This window comes from Euleptes europaea, chromosome 2 (genome assembly GCF_029931775.1).
Source record: "Euleptes europaea isolate rEulEur1 chromosome 2, rEulEur1.hap1, whole genome shotgun sequence".
Lineage (NCBI taxonomy): Eukaryota > Metazoa > Chordata > Lepidosauria > Squamata > Sphaerodactylidae > Euleptes > Euleptes europaea.
Genome location: NC_079313.1, coordinates 76,307,072 through 76,333,295, shown reverse-complemented (window position 1 = coordinate 76,333,295; position 26,224 = coordinate 76,307,072). Strand labels below are relative to the sequence as shown.

Here is a 26,224-nt window from a genome sequence, read left to right as displayed (position 1 = left end):
GTTTTATATAATGATTCAGTGCTTTCAACATGCCGTCCATATGCTGTGTGATCAAGAAACAGAAACAAGGATGGAGCTATGGAGATAGGATGACAGTTCTTAACAACTAGAATGATCAAGAACAGGGAGCATATTTAGTCCCTATCCTGATGCAGTTCCCTTTTACTTTCTTCTAAATGAATGGTTGTAGTTTATTCCTAGAATAAAGCCCTGCAATTGCAGAAAACATTGCACTGTTAAAAATATCAACCATCCCTGATACTGGATGGCACCCATGGCAAGGCAACTCCAGCATTGTTTGATACTCTCTCCCACTTCCCATAAGGAACTGGGTTTAAAAAGAAAAGGTACAAGCAGAATATGGCCTCTTTCCTCATCCTGAACACAGCCAGAATGTATAGCAACTTGCTTTACACAGAGAAATCCAATAATTCTCTGAATGCCAAATGCCATTGTAGATTCCAGTTGCTCATTCTTAATACTGCTTATCAAGACCAAGTGAGAAACACTTAGCAAGCTCTAGGTCAGCTGTGGCTAGCGTGAATGTGATCATCCAAATCTACAACTATAGCAATAACTAGCAAATGCTACCCATAATTGGGGCAGGACAAACAGGGGAAATCCCCGATTATTTACCGCAGCGTCAGAGTATAGTCTCCCTGCTTCTTGGTTGATGCATCTCGCACCAGGAATGTTCCATCTGGCATATCTCGTAATTTGTCATTTACTTCTTCCCTGAAAGAATAAAAAGTTGTAAGATGGATGACATAATGTTATGTTTAACATGCCTTCATTCACAATAGCACTATTAATTCCTTAGATGTATGACAGGCCATTCCATCCTGCTTTTAAAATAACTACATATCTGGTCTTTAAACTGTATATCTAAAACACAGGGTTTGTAGTCAAGTTTTAGGGCTTTCTGAGGTAGGTTTGAACTTTATTTAAAATATAAACTTCAAGCAGCCACAGTTATGGACTTTTTCCTAAACGGCATCTAAACTGCCATCTTTTTGTTTTGCTCATAAAACATTCCTTTGGTCTAGATTCATGTTGATTTCAGTTATCTGGATTATAACCCTGAAGTTAGCAAAACTTTAGAAAATTATTCCTATCGGACAATTATTGGAGCAGCATCTAAAGTGGAAAGAAAAATTAAGAGACTATCTAAAAACTAGTTTATGTTTGTGGTGCATATACATAGTATTTTCATAAGTAATGTTTAAATTGTATTGGATTTTCTCTGATATAGAAAAGCAAGCTTTAACTAAAGGCATTTGTGAGGAAATCATGGATTTAATTTTAAGAGATTATTCACAGACTTCAACATGTTTGCATACCAGATCATTAGACACAATTAAAAAATTAAAAATCTGATTTAGACAAAAAAAAATTAACTTTTACCCACTCGTTTTATTTTATGGAGATCTAATTAATTTTGTCTTTACCATTTAACAACAATCACAGCATTTGACAGTTTAGAAAGGATTTTTTGCTCAAGCCCCAAAATGTCACCAAAATATGCATATAAATGAGATATAAGTTACGTTTTACTTGATAAATAAGCATTATTTACCTTGAAATGTCTCCCCAATACCATTCTGCATCCTGAAGTGAAGAACTGCAATTCTCCTTTATGCCATTTGTATTTACTGGAGTCATTGGTTTGGAGGGTTTTGGGGGAAGAGCTGAAAGAGAAATTTTGCTTGTTAACATTTTGAAGTTTCACAATAAAGGTAGAAAAGTAAAACTAGAAAATCAACCAAGTAACTTCACATTAAGTTTAAGCAAGGCATACCATACCATGCTAAAGACATAAAATTGAACAGAGGAGAAATCTTAAGGCATATTTTATTTCTCTAGCCAATATTAGATTACTCATAAAATCTAGACTCATAAAAAATCTAGTTTTGTGTCACGAGATTAGAGCTCAAGTAAGCTATAACATGCTTTAAAGAATGCAGCTATCCTTTATGGAGGTGGATGCTAAATCCACTACATTTCATCAGTGCTAGTTCCCAGCCCTGTCCCACCTCAGTGTGTCCAGACGTTTCTGCTCGCTGAAGGAACAAACAGCTCCAATGGTTGCTACGGTAAGAAAGCTTTTTGCCAGCCTCCATCACTTACTTAGCCCAGGCTTTCTGGCAGTGCCTGAATTCCTTCTCTCTTTTCTGCAGCCTGAATAAGTTACTGCATTGCATCTTCCTAGATGGTGATGGGAGAGCTAGAATAGGGTTCTCGGTGCTGTACTCTGCAAGCAGGGCAACTGCTAGCCAGCAAGAAATCCAGTATAATAAAGGGTGTTGTCTTCCTCCTTTGGCTGAGTAAGTATACTGGGTCTCTACATTTGCAGTTTGCACCTTTGAGAATTAAGAGGGGCACCTTTCAATGGTAAAGCATATGCTCTGCATGCATTAACAAAGGTCTCAAGTTCGAAACCTTGCTTCTCCAGTAGAACAAGTGAAATCAGGTAAATGAGCTGAAAAGGACTGCCAGACAAAGTAGTCAGTGCTGACTTAATTAAATCAATGGTACTGTGTAACTTTTTACAGGGCAGTTGTATGTTTTCAAAAGCAGGAAAATTAAATATTGGAAAAGACCTATTACATAGATGTGCCCAAGCAAAGGACTGACCAGACTGAATTGGAAGCCAGGTGATATAGGCCAGCAAAGTAAGGGACTCCCATCTTCTCCCAATTGTTGTTGCTAGCAAAGCAGTGCAGCATCAAAGTTTTATTGCAACGGGCAATATCACCAAGGAAGAAATCAGAATGCAGCAAACTATCATGCTAGGCACAATACCATAACAGTCCTTGAAAAATGCTAGGATTGCCAAAGGACTAGAAAGACCCCTCTGATACTTCCAGTGAACAAAGGTGAGGAGGCTAGCTGGAGAAAGAGAGTAAGTAAAACAACTTCCCCCGCATCCAATACCTCAGGTGTCAGAAGCAAGTTCATTCACATTTTTATTGCGAGCATACGATAGATTAATCATCTGTTAAAGGTTTATTTGCTTCCAACACACCTGCCACATTAAAGTTCAAATGATGCAGCAACTTAAATTTCAAATGCTCCTTTTCAATAGCTCAATACAGCAGTTAACTGTTCTCCTGAGTAACCAGAAAATGCTGGATCAAGCCAATTTAAACTATCCTGAACTTCGACCTAGACATTCACACACTGGGCTGCTTATCAAACATCAGATTCAGTTAGTGGCATTCATTCTGTGGTAGAGCAGTCAGATTTCAGGATACAGGGTTTTTGGAGGGTTCTATTCAAAATACACAGGTGCAAATGGCCCTCAGGGCCAATGTCAACACACCAATCAAACCAACTAGAGTTTTACTTGCTTCTGGAATGCAGATTTAGACCAATAAATCAGAACTGAATGTGAAAAATAGAATTCCCCCCCCCAAAAAAAAAGTCAGTTCTGGGATTGGGCCAACTATTTTTATATATTGTCGAAGGATCTATCTATCTATCTATCTATCTATCTATCTATCTATCTATCTATCTATCTATCTATCTATCTATCTATATGAATATATATATTCCTTCTGTTTTGGAAATATTTGGTCTTGATTATTACCTAGTGTATGTGTTCTTCACACATTTATTCATCATAATTTAAAATTAGATCAAAACATAAATTTCACCTAAAACAATGCAATAAATTAAACAATGCAATAAACAATGCAATAAATTAAAAGTCCTTTTTATGCATCTAGTCCAGCCTCTTAGGAAATCAAAAGCTACAGCACCCACCATATCCTAAAATCTTAAAAAGTAACAGCAGATATATATCTCTATATAGCAACAACTGAGCTAAGTGTCCCATTAGCCCTATTCCTGTTGCCTGCTGCTTAGAAAAAGTAAAAAAAAAAACCCAACAACTCTGTAGCATTGTGTATGGTGCCATGTCAGTTCTGGTTAAAAAAAAAACCCATCAGAAGTGACATAGGATGGCTCTAGTATTACCATAGAGTTTCTTAGACCTTGTACCAATGTCACTTCTGTGTTTTGTCTTGTTTTTTACCAGAACTGACAGCACAACTGACATCATGGCCCCCATATCTTCACCCACAACTCTCCCACCAGTTGCCAAGCAACTCTAAATTGAGCTGGGGGGGAGAAGGGCAGAACATGGCTGGCAGAAAGCAGCATACTCTGAGTTTTAGCAACAATTTTTGAAACTTTGTAAGCATCTGAAACGCAGATCCAGACTTTTCTGAGCAACTGCAGCATGTCCGTACATCCAGATGAGGACAGTTTCATAAAAGAGTGAATAATACAAGTTCCCGTCCGGACCAGAGGGTGTCCTAGTTCCCATCTATATTATACAGAATATTACATTATATATTATACATCATATTTACAGAAAACTAATCCAGGGCTGTGTTTACAAAAGTACATCCCCCCTCACCCAGATCAACAAATCACCCCTCTTGTAACCACCCCAGCAAGCCATGCTGTCCTGTATTTTCAAGAAGGAAAAATTCACATTTATAACTCACGGCAACCACTCCAGCAATCACATATCCTGGATCTATGCTGGAGCAGCATTAGAGCCTCTGTGAAGTAACATGAATGAACTGTTAATGTCAAGTATCAAAATATTGTTTCTTAATTTACAGTAAATCTACACCCCAGATTTTAATCTACAAAGCAAATCTATGTGAGGGAGGAAGGTGCAATGCTACAGAGTGACAGGCAGACATTGTGGCCTGCGCTCCAGCTGGCTGTGAGGATTCCTTCTATTTCAGATAGAAGGGGACATTGTGCACCCTCCCATGTCTAGGAGATTCTGGTTGCTTATGTGGGATTTTGATCCCTCTGGTCCCATAGGTTTTATCCAGTCCCTATTGTACAGATTTTTGTTAAATGTTTTCTCCTTCAATGGGGGTGACACTCAACCTTGCCTCTTAGCTGATCTTTTTTCTGGTCAAGTTCTGTTGGCTGCAATCAGGGTGGGTTTGATTTAAATCACGTGTATGGGCATATGAAGGTAGGCTTCTGTGGGGTCTATTGAATGAGTATGGACGTAGAGCAAAGCGTCTCCATCCTCAAGTGCTTCATCTTTATGAGCCTGTTCACATACTTCTGGCCCAGGATTGTCCGTCAGTCTCAGTTTCTCTTGGGCATGGTGAAAAAGATGGAGTAAACCCCAGAGAACTGCTCTTTTTGAGGAACCAGTTTGATGGCCCCAATCTGGATCAGATGGTCTATTGCAGATGTCGTGCAAAGATGTTTTTCTCTGTTTGGAGTATTGGGAGAAAGGATTAATTGTTCTGGTGGGAGACTCTGGAACTCTATTAGGTAGCCCTCATGCACAATTTGTTGCACCCATGCGTCTGGGTGGGAGAGGTCCCACTGATTGGTAAAGTGTTGGATCCTTCCTCCCACCTGGATTGTGCTGGAGTCAATGCTTGCCTTGCTTGTCTGTGAATTTGCCAGGGCTTTTCGCATCCCTGTGAAAACTGGGAAAATCTGTTAAATCTGTTTTCCCTCTGGAAGGAGCCCCTTCCACTGGCCCAGGTGTTATGTCTGTTATCAGGTCTGGGATGCGCCAGTGTGTGTGAGGTGCAAAAGGGACCCAAGGAGTTGGGTCCCCTGTTTCCTCTTCTAATGTATTTGGGCATAGCTTTTCTCTTGTCCCTGGTCTCCACCAGGATTTTGCCAGTTTTTCCCCAAAGAGGCGCCCGTCCTGGAAGGGGTATGCTAAAAGGAGCAACTTGAAGACATAATCTGCTGGCCATCCATAGTGCTCTCCTGGAAGCATTGGATGCCGCCACTGACCTAGCCAAAAAGGTCATGGAATCCAGGGTGGCGGCAACCATGAAGATGACAGCCTTCAGTACTCTATTAAGCCCTTCTGCTACTCTCACGTTTTCCTGTGGGAGCAGTCCCAGCACAGATCATACAAAGAGGAAATTAAACCCTGCCTCCCTGAGCATGGGAAGGGAGCCACCCACTGCTGAAGATATCCTCCACCTCAGAGTGAGAACTCAATGAATCAGATAGTGGGATGGGAAGTCTTGGCCCAGGCTGCACGTGGCTGCAGTGCATTCCTTTCTGCTCTTGAAAGCAGCAGAAGCGAGTTCAAGTTCTGTGGTTACTTTTTAAGATTTTAGGATATGGGGGTGTGTGTGCTGTAGCTTTTGATTTCCTGTATTGAGCAAGAGGCTGGACTAGATGCATAAAAAGGACTTTTTAAACTGTATAATTTATTGCATTGTTTTAGGTGAAATTTATGTTTTGATCTAATTTTAAATTATGATGAATAAATGTGTGAAGAACACATACACTAGGTAATAATCAAGCCCAAATCTCTCCAAAACAGAAGGAATTTACAAAAAGTATTTAATAGTTGGGAGGAAGGGCCACTGACAAATATCTTAAGGTCATACCACCAAACCAGGGCAACCTCTGAAAAAGCACTACTCTTACTATTGACAATTTAACTTCTCAAAAGGAGGGTTCTTCGAGCAGGCTTGTAATGCACATTTAAAAACAAAACAAAATGAGTGGGCTCATATGGGACTTGATGTTCTAAAGTACATCCATTTCATGCCAGGCAAGGCCTTAAAAGCAAGAATGACCATTTTAAATTGTGTCCAGAAGCTCATACTGCATTAACATTCTGCATTAGCTCTGTAGTCATCAAGAACAGTCCATGAAGAGTACACTGCAGAAGTCAATTCTTATCTTACAAAGGGTTTTGTAACTGTTGTCAAGTCTTAATTATCCATAAGGGAATGTAACTACTATGTAAGATGTAACAGATACAAAGTACTCCCGGTCACTGCTGCCACCTGCTTTTCAGCTGCAGTAGATCTGTATACTTACTGTGACAGAGCAAGAGCAAAATATACACCACTAACATTAAGCAGACTGCACTTTTTTTGCGGCCTCCCAACCAGTGCTACCACCATGGTATCTGAATTCGGCCTCAGCAACATTCTTCTACCTGACCACAACTTCAAAACTAATTCAAAACAGCAACAACCGTTGCAATTCCCGAAAGAAATATAGAACAGGGTGTTGTAAATATGCTGATGTCACCAAAACCCAAAATCCACCTGTCCAGATCACATAGGGGCAGAGCAAGCATCTCCTAGCCACTTTTGAGGACTGTTCTGGCAAAAAAAAAAAAAAAAAAAATTACAGCGATTCAGTGTCAACCAATACATACCTATCAATTGTTCCAAACTGTGCAACATGATATTGTGATCCAAAGTGGTAAACATTGCTTTTATAATCCCAAAGTACAGTCTTTTTAATTGCTTAAACCCTGTGAAATGCAAGGAAAACATGCACTTACCAAGAAAAAGAACTAAACATTACTTTGACATGTAATGTCAAACTAGCTTGTTCTCTGTTGCTCCAGAGACTAGGACACGGAGTAATGGATTTAAACTAATAGAAAAGCGATTCCACCTAAACATTAGGAAGAACTTTCTGACGGTGAGGGCTGTTCGACAGTGGAATGTTCTTCCTTGGAGGGTGGTGGAGTTCCCATCTTTGGAGGTGTTTAAGCAGAGGATAGATGGCTATCCGTCGGGAGTGCTTTGATTGTGGGGTCCTGCATGGCTGGGGAGGGTTGGGGTCACTGGGGATGTGGGGGGAGGTAGTTGTTAATTTCCTGCATTATGCAGGGGGTTGGACTAGATGACCCTGGTGGTCCCTTCCAACTCTATGATTCTATGTGTTGTGGAAGGGAGTGGGTCTAACTGTAGATAGAGGAACAACACTAAAAGGGATCCCTGGATGTCAATGGTATTCATGGGAATATGAGCAGTCACTGAATGATGCCTCAAGACAGGGCACTGGATCCTTACACTTAACTAGGCACATGCCCCTTTGATATCACTTGTATAACTACTTGACACCTCCTATGTTTAATTAGCATCTGTTAGAACCAAACTGGATATATTAGAATAATTTAGATCCTTCACTGCATACAGCACTGTAGTTGAAGATTTAATCTGCTGATTTAACAAATCTTTGGGTCACTTGCATACAGCAGCAATGTAGCCACTATCACACTACTGCTCCAACTACGTCAGCATAGCAGTACACAGAGTTACATATGTGACAGCACAGAGATTACAGAGTATGCACAGAGATGAGAGATTATGCACATACTTTGGAATAGGCTTCCATAGTAATACTTTAAATTGGCATTAATTTTATAGTTACTAAGCTTCCAGACAACTTGGAAGCTTCAATTAGTGTAGAATGTGGCTGCCTGTCTTTTAAATGAGGTAAGCTACTTTGAACATATTTATATATGTTCAAACATTTTTTCTCGTTGACTATTTGCTTCTGAGTTCAATTTAATGCGCTAGTACTTACCTTTAAAGCCCTTTATAACCTTGGACCCATTCATCTAAAAGGACGGCATCTCCCTAAATGAACCTCTGCCCCAATTGTTGTCTTCGTTTCTGCCTGAAGTGCCCTCTGTAGATCAGTAAATGGCTCCATTCATACTAGGGCCTTTGTGGTCACTGGGCCAATTTTACAGAATGGCTTGCTGGAGGAAGTTAAGAGGTGCCATCACTCTTACCATTTAGGAAGGTCTGTTTTGCAAAGGCCTTTTGGTAATATTGGTTATTTTGTATTTTTGGACCCAGTCTGAGATTTGTTAAGAATTCTCAATTTGGTCATATGTTGTGACATGTATAATGCATATATATTTTATTGTAATGTGTTTTATTTACCTATTGGCATGTTGTTACCATCTTTCAGAATGCAACGGTAAGAGCCATCTAATCTTACAACAAATGTTATGCAAATACTAACAAATGTGTGCCCCTAAAGGTTCTTTTCTCACCCTAAAAGAGAGAATCCTTGAAATATCAGCTTAAAAAATGGTATCTATCTTAAATACCAGCAGTGATAAATCTGAAAGCTTAGTGACAAATATTTCCTGCATGACTTTGTATTAAAGCAAATTGCCCGTCTCCTGAATTAGATAAAATTATACCCCCCCCATCAGAAACCAGTCCTTTGGCCCCCAGCCATTAGGCTGTCAAAGCCTAAAAACAAAAAGTCTCAGATTTTATTTGTCATAAGAACACAAGTGGCTAATGATCACTAAGAAACATGTTAAACTTTTTGTGTTAATTCAGAATGGCTGGTCATTCGACAAAAGATTTCTTCTGCATGTGCATATACATGATCAGATCCAGACTTCAATGAATAGCTGGTATGCCCTGCTACGTTAGACAATTCCTTACAAAAGCAAAGATAAACACCATTTCTCACACTGGAACGGTTTCTCGAAAGCCTGCTTATTAGTAACTCTACTCCCACTCCTTAGCCAGCATCACCAACTGTGTTCAGAAATCCGCTGATTCTGATTGGGATGTGAGAAACTGAACTCTGAAAGGAAACAGTGCTTCAACCAATGATAGCACTGTACAAGATCATACGTTGCTGACGTTCGTATATAGACTGTATCTGTGGAAGTTCCAGCAGGTAGTTTTAGTATAGCTGTTCTGCTTCTGCAAATATGATCTCTCTTTTCTATGTGCGTAATTTGGCTTCACAAAATCCCAAACCTCTCTTTATATGAAGAAATTTAATGCCTCAGTACACAAACTGAAGCTTCAGAGTTCTGTTAAAGACAATGAAAGGGAACAGACAGGCAGTCTAGGTTCTAAGTAGAGCATGGCCATCTCCTGCCCCTAACAAGATACTGGAAGCTATCTGGTCACATATTTACAAAGCAATTTGTCTCCAGATATACAACAGAAATTAAGATTTGAACAATTTCTTTTGAAACCTCAAAAGACTAGTAACAATTCACTTAAATGTGATTTCTTTTTTAAAAGCTAACCACTGAATGTGCTTTAAATGTAGATTCTTTTCTGTCTGAAAAAACTGCATTTATCCAGTTTTGTCAAATGACACTATGTACTCTTTATCCTTTGTGTAGCCAGCACATTTGTTTAAACTTCAACATTTGTTTGGCTTTGATCTCCACTAATGTTGTAACTTTATTAATTGCCGTTCTTATTTCAATTGATTTATTGTTAAACGTCAGGAAAGAAACGTCAGGAAAGAAAATACCAAGACCACGGTTACACAGCCCGGATAACCTACGAGAACCAATGATTTATTGTTAGTTTGTATTCCACTTAAACTGTAAACCACTTTGAGACTGGCTGCAGTGGAAAGATGAAACAGTATCTTAAATAAAACCAGGAATTATTTTGGTTTTCTGCTGGGCTAGCTCTTAAAGTGTAAAGAGACAGGGTTCCATGGCACCTGAAACACTGAACAACTTTCATAAGAGCCTGTATTACCACATGCAATAAATTGCTGGAGAAAAATGATGATTTATTTTTTCCTCTGTCACAATATTAATAGGATAATATCTCGATGCCTTATGAAACCTACAAGCTGAGCAAGTATATAGCATGAACAAGAATGTCACGTTGAACAGAAGCAGTGACCAGCATGCTCTTCTTGACTATTTTTCATCAAGCTGTTCACAGAGTTAAAGCTAAAATCCCCATGACTCCATAAAGCAGCAGTAGCAACAAGACCCACAGAGGATTCTCCTGAGTCCTAAGCAACTTGGCCTGCTTCTATCCAGAAGGGAGAAGGTGGGTCATTTTTTTGCTTGGAGGAGAGTGCAAATTATAGAATTCAGATTCCTTTAACAATTCTACAATTCATAGTTCAGCATTAACTCTTGGGAAACAGAGTTCTATACATCTGAAAGCTTAGATGGACTGAAGTGATTTTATGCAGGGATCTTTGAAACAATGTTTAGCCGTAGGACCAATACATAGAAATGGCAAATTGATCTAGAAGGGATATTTTCTCACTCCACCTTTACTTTGGTGGTAGCTGTGCAACTCTTCGCTCCAGCTTTAATATGTCAGCTATGCATTTCCTTTTCCTCCACTTTCAATCCTACATTCCAAATACAATAGCCTGAACTGTCAGCCCTTGGCCCACAGAACCAGAAATCACCACAAAGTCGTATAGAGTCCAAACAGGTGGATTTTACTGATCAAATAGGCATACAGTGCAAACGAATAAAATGACAGCTATGAAAGGCTCACTAGCTGGGAGATATTATAAGGCAGGAAAGGCGGGAGATTACACGCAGGAATACAGTTTCCCAGGAGCTGAGTTCCCAGGCTTAGGCTTAGGCATGCGACCTTGGGGGGCAGACAATACAGCACAGAGACAGAGGCAATAACGAAACCGAGATAGCAGCCTGACATTCTGCTCCCCTCAAGGCCCCCTCCCAGTTCGCAAGGGGGCTGGCCTGTTCGGGTAAGCAATGTGAAAGGCGTCAATGAGGTCGGGGGCGGAGACATCCCGTGCGCGCACCCATTCGTCATAGGCAGGGGGGAAATGTTTCCAACGAACTAGATACTGGAGAGTACCATGGTGAATACGGGAGTCAAGGATCTTGGAGACTTCGAAGTGTTCTTCCCCCCCCACCATGATGGGTTGCGCAGGCGGTGGGTCTGGATGCCATTGTGGAGAAGCAACATGGGGTTTGAGGAGGCTTATGTGGAAAACAGGATGCACACGCCTCAAAGATTTGGGGAGAGCCAGTTCCACTGTGACAGGGTTTATGACCCGAGTAATGGGGAAAGGGCCAATGAATTTGGCGCTGAGTTTATGGCACGGTTGGGTGGACCGGAGGTTTTTGGTGGAAAGGTAAACCAAAGCACCCACTTGCAGATCACCCCCGGGGGAGCGATGTTTGTCAGCTTGCGCTTTGTATTTACGTTTGGCCCGGTCGAGGTTGCTAACGAGCCAGGGCCAAGTGGTACGGAGGGCGTGTGCCCAGGAGGCAATGTCGGGGTTCCCCTCCCCCTCTATATCATCTGTAGGAACGATGGGACTGAAATCTTGTCCATACACAGCAAAAAACGGGCTAAAACCTGTGGATTGATGCATGGCATTATTGTAGGCATATTCTGCTAAAGGTAGCAGTTCCACCCAGTTATCCTGGTGGTAGTTAACATAACAACGCAAATAACATTCGAGTACAGCATTGACACGTTCAGTTTGACCATCAGTTTGAGGATGGTATGCACTAGACAATCCCTGTTCCACCCCCACCAACTTGAGGAAAGCTTTCCAAAACTTAGAAACGAAACCACTTCCGCGGTCACAAATTATTTTACGCGGAAACGAATGTAAACGAAATATATGCGTCACGAAGAGGCGGGCCAGTTTCTGAGCAGAGGGGATCCCTGCACATGGAATCAAATGTATTTGCTTAGAAAACAAATCAGTAACAACCCACAACACCGTTTTACCCCCACTGAGAGGGAGATCAGTCATGAAGTCCATAGCGATTACTTCCCAAGGTTTGCTGGGCGTTTCAAGAGGTTGTAGCAGTCCTGGGGGTTTGCCCTGCGATCGTTTCGCAGCGGCACAAACGGGACAGCTGCGGATGAAGGAGTCAATGTCGGAACGCATTCCCCCCCACCAGAACTGTCTGCGCAATAAGTGGAGGGTCTTCAGAAACCCAAAGTGCCCAGCTGTTTTGGCTCCATGAGCTAAATGTAAAACGTCTTTCCGGAGAGCTTTGGGTATATACAATTTTGAGTCTTTGTACCAGGACCCCCCTTGTTCCAAAACACCAGGAGGTAGGGTATGAGCGGAACGTTCTAAAAGGCACTGGTCCCGAAGGACAGTTAAAAAGGATTCGGAGATGGGGAGTTTGGAGGGAGCCCCCCCGTCGGTTCTGGAGATCTGAGAAATAGTTATAGGGCTAGTGCTTACGTGTGGCGGCGCGCAGACTGCAGGCGGCTGAGCGGTCGGAGGGGTAGGAGGGGCGGGAACTCCGGTCTGTTGCGGTGGCGGCTGGGCAGCCGGTTGGGCTGGCGGAGCTTGCGAGGTGTGTTGATGCTGGGATCGGGTTTGCACAGCCAGCATAGGTAGGGCCCCACGTTGCATAGGGGTGAACAGAGAGTTGGTGGGTCTTTCGAGTTTTACCGGATATTGTGGTAAACGGGAGAGGGCATCCGCGAGAACGTTCTGCTTCCCAGGGACGTGCTTCAGGGTGAAACGGAACTGAGCAAAGAACTCCGCCCACCGTTGTTGTTTCGCCGATAGCTTATGGGACCCCGTGAGGGCAGCTAGATTTTTGTGATCGGTCCAAACTTCAAAGGGTATTTTAGACCCTTCCAAGAATTGCCGCCATAAAATCAGTGCATGATGAACTGCAGAGGCCTCTTTCTCCCAGATGGGCCAGTTTAATTGAGCGTGCGCAAATTTTTTTGAAAAGTAAGCGCAAGGGTGAAGAAGACCGTCCGGTCCTTGCTGGAGGAGAGCCCCTCCCATGGCTACATCGGAAGCATCGACTTGCACAATGAACATTTGATTTGGGTCTGGGTGCCGTAGCACCGGCTCCGAAGTGAAGAGGCGTTTGAGGGCTAGAAAGGCGGCTTGGCATTGCTCAGTCCATAGGATCTTTGCGGAGGGCAAGGCAGCCGAGCTTACTTTTCCTTTAGTTTTCAGCAGGTCCGTAATGGGTAGAGCCACTTGGGCGAAGTTAGGGATGAATCCCCGATAGAAGTTTGCAAATCCCAGAAATTGCTGTACTTGCTTACGGTTGGTGGGGGGAGTCCAATCGAGGACGGCTTGGACTTTGGCGGGGTCCATGCGAAGACCTTGGTGGGAGATGATGTATCCCAAAAACGTGAGTTTGCTTTGGTGAAATTCACACTTAGCTAGTTTAGCGAACAGTTGATGGTTACGCAGGCGTTGTAGAACTTCTCTGACCAGAGTCACATGCTCGTCCATAGTTTTCGAATAAATGAGAATGTCATCTAAGTAGACCACCACCCCACGATATAGAAGGTCATGTAGGATTTCATTGATGAGTTGCATGAAGACCCCCGGGGCCCCTTTTAATCCGAACGGCATTACAAGGAATTCATACATTCCGAAACAGCTAGAGAAGGCAGTGAGGTGTTCATCTCCTTCGCGGATACGGACTCGGTAGTAGGCTTCCACCAAGTCTAATTTAGAGAACACACGGCCTTCCTGTAATTGTCCCAAAATATCCGATATTAATGGGATAGGATAGGCGTTGGTCTGGGTAACCGCATTGAGCTTTCTGAAGTCAATGCACAGGCGAAGGTCGCCCTCTTTTTTCCGGACGAAAAACGCGGGGGCCGAGTTTGGGGCATTCGAAGGGCGAATGAACCCTCTGGCGAGGTTTTTGTCCAAAAAGTCCCGGAGGACAGTGCGCTCGGAAGCGCTCATAGGGTAAATCTTACTTTTGGTTAATGTGCAGTCCTTTACTACTTCAATCGCACAGTCTGAGGCCCGGTGGGGGGGTAAGGCATCACATTCCTTAAGGTCGAAGACATCTTCAAAGTCCCGGTATACAGCGGGTAGAGCCGGTGGTACCGGGGCAGTAGAGGTTAACGCTGGAACGGGCGGAAATGGCAGAGCAAAGTTTTGCCGATGCTGGTCGCAGGTGGGACTAGCGAAAGAAATAGTGTCTGTTTCCCAATCAATACTGGGACTATGTCCTTTAATCCAGTTAATTCCCAAGACCACTTCAAATCGGATAGGGGCTATAGTGAAGTCTATTTGTTCCCAGTGGGAACCAATTCCCATTGCCACCCCTATGGTGCGACGATCAACTGGACCCCCCTGGAATTGGCTCCCGTCCATTTGAGCAAATTGGACGGGGGCGGGTAAAGCCTCTGAGTCGGCTCTGAGGGCAGCAAACGTGGCTTCGCTTATGAGAGTGCGACAGCAACCGGAGTCAATTAGTGCTTTGACGGGGATTTGTGGACCTCCGTTAAGTTGTTGTAAAACTGCATCTACGTAGACGGTGGAGTCCACTTCTTTGATTTTGGTAGGAGCATTCGGTTTGATAGGAAGATCCTGAGAGGTCTGTGGAGATGCTCCATTCACCACAGACCGGAGCCGTTTTTTGACAAGTCGAGGGGAGATTCCAGGTTTAAGGCTGGAGAAATCCAAGGGTTTTCCTCATCCGAAGAGGGAAAGCTGTCCCCCAATGGGGCACTTGTAATCCGAGACCCGGCGGGGTCGTTGGAAGCAGGCAGGGAGGCTGGGTCCCCGGCATGGAGTGCAGAGGGTGTGGGCCTTCCCGGAGCTGCGCTGCGGGTGGCCGCGGTGCCTCTGCGTGGTGGACGACCTCGGGCGCGGGTTGTCGTGCTGGGACGAAATAATTCCTGGCGGCGTGGGCAAACGGCTGCAAAGTGGCCCATTTCTCCGCATGTAAGACAGGCACCCCTCTGAAATCGGACTTCACGTTCCTGGAGCGGACGTGGGGGATTTCGTGGGACGAGCAGTGGTGCCTTGGGTTGAGGCTTTTGGGTGCCCTTCTCCTTGTGCTTTTGACGGACGAGAGAAATAAAGCGGCGGCGGCTTTCCACTTCCTCGGCTAATAGGATCCAGCCTTCGAGGGTATCGGGATCGCCCCGCATGTAAGACCAGTTCAGAATGTCAGGATGCAAGGCTTCCCTGAAATGATGGATTAGGGTGGTCTCGGGCCAACCTACAATTTTACTTGCCAGTCGCTGAAATTCATCGGCAAATTCCCGAACTGTAGCAGAGCCTTGTTTTAATTGTAAAAGTTCCGTTTTGGCTCTTTCTCCCAGGAAGGGGTCCTCAAACCTCCTTCTCAGGGCAGTCATGAAGTTGTTGAGGGAACGAATCGCACGAGAGCGGGTGTCAAACTGGAGGACCATCCAGTCAGCCGCTTTGCCTGTCAGGAGGGAAGCTACGTACCGCACCCGGCTATCTTCCGTGGGGAAGAGTTGACCTTGTTCTCGCATATAACTGTCCACTTGATGCAAGAAACAAGGCAAAGTCTCAAGAGATCCGTCATACGTAGTCCTCAATTTGAGTTGCTTCCAAGGGCCGGGCGCGGGTTGGCCCGGTTGCACGGGTGGTCCGGGCGGAGGAGCAACAGGAGCTCCAGGAGGCAAGGGTGGAGCAGGCACATTAGCAGGTGGTTGCACGGGTGGTCGGAGCGGAGGAGCAACAGGAGCTCCAGGAGGTAAGGGTGGAGCCGGCACATTAGCGGGTGGTTGTACGGGTACCGCCTGACCCGGTATCGGAACGGGCTGTCTCTGAGCTATCAGGGTTTGTTGTAATTGCCTGTTCTCGTGAAGCATAAGTTCCATTACTTCCTGGAGTTGATCCACACGGTCGGAGAGCTCCCGATTCTGGGCTCGTAAAAGATGAACCTCCTCACTTGGGCCCCCAGTAAGATGAGGCTTACTGGTTCGGAAGCTCGTGGCCCATTGAGAGCTATCCCCATATAAATCCTCGTCTTCAGACTCATCTGAGTCTCGACGTCGGTCAGCCAAACGGCGTGCGCGTTGGGTCGTACGCGACGGGACAAACGCCGGGGAAAAGGTGAGACCTGATAGTCCCAGTACATAGTCCTTGGGGCGCGTGTCCACGTTCGCCTGATTCCTTGCTGCAGCCGCCCTGGCTGCTTCCGCCGCCTCTCTCTCTCTTGCGACCCTAGCCGCTTCGGCGGCTTGCTGATCCGCAAGAACTTTGGCGTTCTCAAGTCTTAGGGCAGCCTCTGCCGTAATGCGCGGCAAAAGTTCTGTCTCGAGGAGCAAGAGTATGGGGTCAGGTTCCCCGCCCAGCAGAGGTTGTACTCGAACCGCCAGTGCGGATGCCTCGGCTCCAAACGTCGGGGTCAAAACTTGAGCCAAGGTGGCTACCGGGGTGTCCTTTGTACATTCCACAAGGAGAAGAGCGGTGCTAATAGCGACTCGCTTGGCCTCAGCCTGGCAGCTGGCCGCATCCGGGATCAGGGAAAAACCCTCCGGTGGGGCTCCCGCCATGGTAGAAAGAGTTTGTCGAGAAATAAGATTATCTAGAAGTCCAGTTAATATTTGTAAATCCTCAGTCGCCAATCGGGCATCGTCCAGTAATTGATCCAAGTCCTGAAGATCTAAACGAGCATCAGTATCCTCCGATGTTAACATCCAGAGACGTCCTGTAAGAGATTGCCACTGCGCGTGTACCAGTCCCCTCAAGCGGCAAACCTCTCGGTTCGTCCGGAAAAGTTCAGCAATTAAGTCCTGTAACAGAGTAGGGTCCTCTGAGAAGGGCTCCAGGGTAGTAGATCACCTGGAGAGCTGCACAGCTCCCATCCAAGTGGCAGGCGAACCCCCCTGGGCTCCAGCCTGGCTAGGAGAACGGTGAAGATGTGAGGCGATAGCTGTCATAATGTCAGCCCTTGGCCCACAGAACCAGAAATCACCACAAAGTCGTATAGAGTCCAAACAGGTGGATTTTACTGATCAAATAGGCATACAGTGCAAACGAATAAAATGACAGCTATGAAAGGCTCACTAGCTGGGAGATATTATAAGGCAGGAAAGGCGGGAGATTACACGCAGGAATACAGTTTCCCAGGAGCTGAGTTCCCAGGCTTAGGCTTAGGCATGCGACCTTGGGGGGCAGACAATACAGCACAGAGACAGAGGCAATAACGAAACCGAGATAGCAGCCTGACAAAGACTTACAAATAAACGAAGAAGACCAAACTCCCACAAAGGGAAAAAATCCCAAGTCATGCCTATAACATGCATCTGCTTACTAGTGACAACCCAACTCCAATCCTGAGTGTCTGCATCATTTTCAAGAGTCCAAAATGCCTCTATGTTCAGCACCAGAAGGAGGTGTTCACACCACAATTATTCTTCCTTCACAATTATTCTTCCTTAAGCAAGTACACCAACTTGGAATATTCATCCTGCTCAAATGTGATGAAGGTTTAGTTAATGGACTCTTCGTAATAAAACCCAGAGGAAATTGAATTAAAGAAACTATATATCAAGCTAATTGTCCAGTATTGATAGAAGCTGTACTGTTCCTCAGATTCTAACAGCCCATTCCTGAAAAGTCGGCATCCGGAGTTGGCGGGAAAGAGGTGCAGCGGCGCCTCTTCCTAAGCCGATTCACGCACGCTGCGGCATTTTTGCCAAAAGCCCCATTGAAAACAGCGAGGCTGCGCCTGCTAAAAAGCAGGCGCAGCACCACTGTTCCTGGTGAAGGCATACCGTGGCGTACAGGGATAGGAAGCCGCCTGCGCCACGGAGACACCGCACCTGCATAGGGGCGAGGCGTGGTCCCTGGCACTCAGTCACCAGCACGACTGGCCTCGCCGCCAGCATAAGTTCATGTAATCGCGCGATTACACGCACTTACGCCGGTGGCGAGATCACGCTGCCTCCAAAGAACTTTCGGCCCAATTTACTCTTTCTGGCCAACTGTACATCAAGTATACTTTGGCCCTTATTTATCAAATTACTCTATTAGCTGCACCGATATTTCTTGAATTAAATAACCAGTTGTTGGTTCATATAGCACATAAAGCAGGGGTGAGGAACGTCAGGCCCAGGGGCTGTTTAAGGGCCGCAAAATCATTTGGTCTGGGATTTCATGGGTCCTGGCAGATCTCTAGTTCAGAAGGACCCAAGACTGGTAATCCGCTCCCTCCCATGGACAGGAATAGCTTCTATTCAAGGCAGATGTGAGTTTGTTTTGCCGAGAAAAGCAACCTTCCCCCCCCACTTGCAGAAGAGTTATTAGCTATGGAGCTGCTAGGACTGCCCAAGAAACTGTTAACACTTTCCCACCCAGGCCATGGAGAAACTTATTCCCTCTGTACTACAAGAGGGCTGGGGGCAGAAGTGACGACAATGGAGGGGTTTAAAGGGGGCAGGGCCAGAATGTGTGTGTGTGTGGGGGAGTTCTTAGCCAGTGTGTCCTCATTTCATCGCTGCAGGTGGAGGTAGCAGGAGCTGGCTGTAGAATCCGGCCCCAACCATGCGGAACAGGAGCAACTTTGGCGTGCAGCTGGACAGCTACACTCGGCTGGTGCAACAGACCATCCTGTGTCACCAGGTGGGCAAGTGTGCCACCGGTTGGATGCCTGCCTGCTTGCCCACGTGATGGGGGGTCATCAGGGGCAGCTGCCTGCTTGGGGCTTGGTCGGATAATTTTTAAGTTGATAATTTTTTATGGTCCGCGAATGATGTTATAAATATCCAAACGGCCCTTGGTGGATAAAAGGTTCCCCACCCCTGACATAAAGCATACACAAGGTCGAAAGGTCCCAATCTACTTCTAGCTGTGTGACTCAGTGTTGATAAAGATTTGATACCCTCACTACCTAAGCACCCAGAAGCCTACTTACGTGAGAAAATTGCTGTTGCTAAATCAGGGTAAGCGTGTTAAGACAAAAAGCCATTCGCACAAGAAAGCTGGCTAGTAGTTCTTTCAAACTGCAGGAATGAGCTGCCAACAATGTTAGAGCTCCCACCTTCAAGAAAAGTGCAGAAGAATATCAGGACACCTTGCCCTTACTCTCAGTATTAGTATCTGAAGAAGAGAGTCAAATCTCAGGAAGCAAGACATAAACTGACAAAGCCAAAATGGCAATCCTTATTTTAAGCTTAAATACTAAGCTGGCAAACTGGACTAAATCTAGTTTTCCCCTCACTTATTTTCCTGTTCTGAAAAAGAGTAACCCAGGCTTCTCTTCCTAATGTTTTCCTTTGCCGACTGAAATAGTACAAAGGGGATAATTCTGCTCTGTTTTTATTGGGAGAGACCTTTACCCTGGCCTTCTACAGAAAGTGCCCCAAGGAAGCAAGGCCAATCTGTACTGTAGTGATAGAGATGGAGAATGTTGATAATTTCCATTAGTTCCCCTTCAGTACTTCCCGGTAGAAAATGAACCCAAGTCCCATTAGACTAACCAAATTTTTTCAAAGACATCATCTATTTTGAGTATCAATTAGAATATACTTTGTTCACCTCCAACTCTGAAGGATGCTGTAATTTGTTTTCATCTAAAGCAGAAAGTCCTTGGAGGATGAGGAAGAGGAGATACCCAAGTATCTAGAATAATACTAATTAGTCTCCACTGTCTGTTTATCCCTCAGGACCAAAGCAATCTGGATGCTAGATGAAGAACTGTATCTTTAGCTTAAACTGGAGTTCATAAGCATGCTTTGCCAACTGCATACAACTGGATATCTCAATGTCCCCCCCAACCATCACCACACACACTGAACTGTAGCCATGAGGACCAGAGGGTTTCCAATTCTACTGCAACAGTGGTGAGAGGAGACGTTCAATCCTTTCCCCAATATGAATCCCAACCTAGGTGACGTTTTTCCTGAAGGGAAATCCCAGCTTGGAGGAGGGAATTCAACTGGGAAAACAGCACAGGGGGATGGGCTTTCCCTCCATACCATGGCTGCAATCAAATTGGCACCCCTCTCATACAATGAAGATAATCTATGTAACATAGTTAAGGACCAAACTATTTACGCCTTCATGCAATTTAAGTGGTGACCCCACTCACTCCTTTTTAAACCAGATATACAGCCTTCAATGAAAAGTCGAGCTCAGGAATCCCTTCCCAGTAGTGCTTCACGTTGAAAAAAAGGATGCTCTTAAAACAAAGTTAATCAAGCACATGACCAAATACCTTTATAACCCCCAAGGCCTATATGAAGAATGGGGAGGAGGAGCGAAAACACAACAATGGAGAGTTAAGGTTGCAAGTCATTGGCAAAGACCATGAGTAGAGGGACAGCAGAGTTTAGAAAAAGTCAAACTAGTTGCTTCTATATAGAATACATCTTTATTCTCCATAAACCATTTAATTTCTCCGTTGGAAAATATGGCCTCAAGTATATGCAGAAAAGGTGTCTATTTGCCAATCTTACTGCATATCCAGGAGATATATCATCACTGTACATTTCAGTAGGTCAATCATTTCAGTAGGTCAATCATATACACGTTTACTCAGTAGTAAGTTGTACTAAGTAACTCTGTATAAGACTGCAAGTTGTGACTGCATACACTGAAGCTTCCACTATTTGCTACATTGAAAGTTACCTCTAAAAACTGCATACATTGGTGGTCTGTATGGTTACCGAAGTAATTGGCAGACATACAAATCATATTCTACTTCCCTTAAATAACAATTTACAAATATTGTCACAATGAGCAGAAAAAGAACCACAACACTGCTGTATAAAAGAATGGTAATGAGGCCAAAGAAACAATGTACTTTTTGCACTGAAAAGGGTACCCCAAGAAAGCCATTTAAGTGGGCTTGTTAGTTTGAAATTACCCAGAATTCATTTATTCTTTATTTCTATTGATTCTGAAAGTCATTAGTAAAACCCAAAATTTCTGTCTAGAACTTCTAGAGCAGTGAGCGGAAAATACCCAAGCTAGAAGATGCTCTCCTGCCTCAGAGAACAGCACTACCACAGTTTCATCTCACAGCTTTTCAAGGCTGGCAAAAATAGCTAGGACAACAGTATAGTACTTTTTCTGGTCAGACCTACTTACTTTCTAGCCAACAGAAGTACAAAGTCCCATCTGTTTAGAACACTGAGATATTAATGCCATTGTGCATACTTCCTCTTCCTTCCCTCTGCTATGCTGCCCCCTCCCAGCTGACATAAGCAGAGAACAGCACTGCAGCATTATTTCCTGAATACGTGGGAAAAGTACCACAATGCTATTGGAGTTGCATCTCCTTGCTTCAGAAAGCCAAGAGAGGGAGAAGGCTAATTGGAAGGCCTACACAAATAACTGACTTGCTAACTGCACATCTATGCTATAATGGTACAAGCAAGGCAGCCTCTACTTTGTTGCATCAAACATTTTGATGACCAGCATGCTTTCTGCATGCATGGCACTCATATAGTACTACTAACTTTTTTCCTCATCAGAAGACTAAAGCATCCCTTAGGCTGTGAATAGGAGGCCCCCCTGATATTTCTTCAACAGAGGGGCTTGCTATTATCAGAAAAGGACAAAGGAGTTTGGTAGCATGTATTACATTTGAGTAAGAATTACTTTCTTCTATCTAATTGTGATATGTTGCCCCAAACTAGGCACTAGCAACTGACTAAAACCAGTGCAGAAGCACTGAAAAGGATTGTTCAGCTCTGAAACTATTTTCTTTCTATCCCAGCACAAACCAACAAAGACTTATTTGGGATTGTACAGATGACTTCAACTGTGATTCTGGATCAGCAAATACTTAATTCACAGATGCTGGAGCAGCAATACTTTTTCCTCTAACCCAATTCCTATAAGTTTACATATACAACTGAGAGAAGAAACACTACACATAGTACACCAAGAGTCAATATGACATGCAGCAAATGCTTTGCCCTGTATATAGAGAGATTTTGTCAGGACAGTCCAGCAGCAAAAATAAGGACATTTTTAAAACAGAAAGCCATGGGCATAGGAAACAAACTTTGTCTAAAAATAGTTCTTGAGCTTTCGCTACTTTTCTCTAAAGAAGAGCTCATTTAACAAGTTTAACCTTCAAACCTGAAGTTACACAGAAACAGATGATTCTACAGGAACATCTTCACAGTTATATTTTATATATACAATAAATAAGGAAAAGGTGGAAAGCCATTTAGTAGAAACATTTTAATCCTGTACGAACACAAATTTTATATTAGATTATCCTTCTGATACTTTAATATGTTCACACGTTCACAAAAAAGCTAAAGAACTATTGTAAGCTATTCACTTATGCAATGTGAATGCATAAAGCAGTTTACAATATAGTTCTGAAAGCTGTAAATGAAAAAAGATCCATCCATAAAGTGATGTGTTCTCGCTCATGTCCTACTACACCTGATTTTTTTCAAGAGGTGCAATAAATGTTTGCCTCACTAAGACAACAGATGCTCGGGACAACGACAATAGAGGTGAATTTAAATGCTCAGGACAACGATAATACAGGTGAATTAAAAACCCATGCTGCCACAATGACGGACTTCACTAAATCTAAGGGTTTTTTCATATTTTACTAAATCCATTTTATATCACCTTATTACAAGGTGGCTCACAATAAAACACAACAGATGCATTAGACAATCAATTCTAAACAAAAAGTACACGATAAAACAGCAGTAGCAGCATTAAAATCAGAACAGGAAAGTTAGAAGAAAAATTATGGATTAAGAGTCTATACTATTACATCTGAAGTGATCGACTACACATTCATTTCACCACACATAAATGCTACGGATCTGTGGGCAGCTGCAGTTCTTTGCCACATAAACACATGGTTGAATAGACATGCATAGCTATCTCAAACACAAGTGTACACAATGTACCCTTTGTATGCTAAAATCTGTACCCTGTAGCTATGGAATTACATACCTTGCTTGAGAGTGCAAGGCACCTTTTAAAAACTTTATCAAACTGGGGTGCAACGTGATCTCATTAACAAGATGTATACTGTTTCTTTTATATTGTTGGCTATTTATAGCAAACTTATTTTAAATCTTACTTTCACTTTCTAAAATCACCTTGAGCCTAGTGAAATATGGTGGGGTGCAACTCTTCTCCAACAGAGCCATTCCATAATATGGAGTAACAGCCCAAAGAATAAGACCAGTTTCAATGTTGATATTTGGATGTGGAGCTAAGGGATTAAGCTAACTTGACTGACCTATCAATTTGTCATTCTCAAATCGGAAAGTATTAGTGTTTCTCCCCCCGCCCACAATTTTTAAAGCATGAACAGTGGAGAGAACTCCGAAAGGAAATGAAATATTTGCTTATGAATGGGCCTGCATGAGTGCAAAAATGCACATCTGCTTAAGATCAACTATGCATTGATGTGCAACTGATCCAGATGATCTGTTCCTTCCTGGTGTGCAACTGAACCAGGAGGCCCGCAATGCAGCACTGACAGAATGGTTCTGCAATCACTGTCCCAGCGCATACAAGCTTTCAGACAGGTGTCTGCATTAGGCTGCCCCATGTGATGATGCCCCCAATTCAAGAAGTACAAAGTATCTAGCAAACTTTCCATCCATTTCTACTGCATCCAAGCAGTGTCAGTGAAATGTGCAAATACTCCTCCATAATACCATCCCTAATTCCAGACTGGGAGAGAGATGGAGGTACTGATGAGGCATACCTCCATACTCTGTACCAATTCCTTGTTGAGTAGTCTGTGAGATTAAGGGATGAAAACTGCATGTTTTTCTCAGCACTGTACAGTCCTTTCTATTACGTAAACATATACCTCTGTCATTCATTTTAAGTGTTAAAGGGATACAACAGCTTATATATGTTATTTCAAAGCATTTTTCATTTATTGGATCAGTGCCAGTCAGGCTCTGAAAGTAATTTAGTTTAACCCACTGGGTCCCACATCCAAAAAAAAAACCCTCGATGCAAAAGGCCTCCAGATGGTCAACCAGTAGACCCCAAGTACTATTTGGCTCACAGGATTATTTTGTAAGACCCCTGAGAGATTTTGCAAGACAATATTTCTCTTCCCCAGCACCCTGGAGCTTAGCAGGAAAGCCCTATGCTTAGAACTTTTACCCATACATAGGCAATGGCAGTGCCAGAGATGCACAAGCACATATTGCTTAAAGGAAGAAAATAGGGGGAAAATATTGGTAGCTAAAGCAAGATAAGCAACACAGTACATGGGAGGCATTCCTTCTGTTCCAAGATCACATAATGCCTGAGCAGGGGAAAATGTGGTTTCTTTATCCCAAATATGACAGATTCCTGAAAAAAGTAATCTGCACCTACAGTATGTCTAAAAATTGTTTTTCTTGATTTTTGTATTGCAAGTCCTTCATCACCACCCTTTTATATCCCATCTTTAGTCTTGGATGGTTCAGAGTAGATTCCCCTCTACACCAAGAGAGTTTGTACAAGAGAAATCCATCCTTTTACACAATGCCTTCAGGTCTGCTGGATAAGCTAAATTGGTATATGAAAGCTGCCTGCTTACATGTACATTTTTGCTTCTCTTGTGGTGATTTCAGTGTTATTCGCTTACATAAGCATCCATATGAGCCACCTCATGTTCAAAAAACACTTTCTAACCCACAAGAGAGAAACTGACCAGTTCATATGTGAGGGGAGGGTGGAAGAGAAAAAAGGTCCTCAGTAGACTCAAAACTATATGGTTGAGTTGTGTTATCCTGGAAGCACTCACTGCATCATGGTATATGTGCTTATGCTTGCTTTCTGCTTAAATTCAGAGAGCGATGATAAAATGTTGATGTCATAAGGTAGCCATTTGTTCTAAAACTGTAGCTTTCTGGCTGGGTGCAAGATGAGGGAAAGAAGACCCTCCCGTTACTACAACCAAGTCACACCTCTTGACTGAGGTAAGGGATGGTGGAGAAAGAAACTGCTGGTGTCTACTACAACTGAAAATTAAATTAGCTATTTACAATCAAGATTCTTTCCAAGGGATTTTTTCTGTGGATGGGTTATCTGGAATCCATGCAAAACTCACTAATCTGACACCCCGGTACTAGTAGAATTTACTCTTTCCTTCTCTAGAATTGGGGCAAGTGAACAAGTACACATGGATCTCTTGAAATGGGCCCTACCACAGAGACACTCCTATTGCATCTCTGTGGCAGGGTTCATCTCAAAGATACACTTTAGGGCTATGTAAACAGGAAATCAGAGCTACACATAGCTGGAATAGGCTTCTAGCAAAACCAATGGCAGCTTCTTTGGTGTAATCCTGGGTCTTAGCTTTTTTAAACCATAAGGTAGCCATTTCACACACTTGGCCAGTTCCAAGTATTTTCTAATCACAATATGAATCACAGATACCTTTATTTACAGCCATTGGCCAGCATAAACCAAAGTATGTATTAAAGGGAGATGAACTCAGCTGGCTTCCTGAGTTTATTTATGAGTCCTCCAATACTTGCAGCAAACCAGAGAGGATGCATGCAAACTAACTGCTGCCCCACTGCTCTGGAAATTAGGGCTCAGGCCCATACTCTGAACAGTCTCTAAATTCAGGGATACAGGCAGAGTTTTGTCTTGTCTCAGAATTATCCAGCATCCACTAAGAAGAGATTTAATAAATGCAAGACAACACATATATGAAGATGTATGAAATCCACAAGCAAAATGTTAAACGAGACAACCATACATACCTTCCACTATTCCTATATGCAATGTGCCTTGACCTGGATGGCCCAGGCCAGCCTGATCTTGTCAGATCTCAGAAGCTAAGCACAGACAGCCCTGGTTAGTATTTGGATGGAAGACCACCAAGGAATACCAGGGTTGCTATGTAGAGGAAAGCAATGGCAAACCACCTCTGTTAGTCTCTTGCCTTGAAAACCCTACTAGGTCATCATAAATCCGCTGTGACTTAACGGCACTT

General features: G+C 43.5%; 1 protein-coding gene across 2 annotated transcripts in view; it reads right to left on the bottom strand.

Annotated features, from left to right (window-relative positions):
- The window catches only part of PIK3R3 (phosphoinositide-3-kinase regulatory subunit 3), a 293,502-nt gene that overhangs the window by 7,397 nt on the left and 259,881 nt on the right, over positions 1-26,224 (bottom strand). For both annotated transcript variants that reach the window (XM_056844282.1, XM_056844283.1), the window contains 2 exons: positions 1,577-1,688; positions 637-735 (listed from right to left, as the gene is read on the bottom strand). In XM_056844282.1, the coding sequence (XP_056700260.1) occupies positions 637-735; positions 1,577-1,688 (211 nt within the window). The remainder of the gene's footprint in view (positions 1-636; positions 736-1,576; positions 1,689-26,224) is intronic.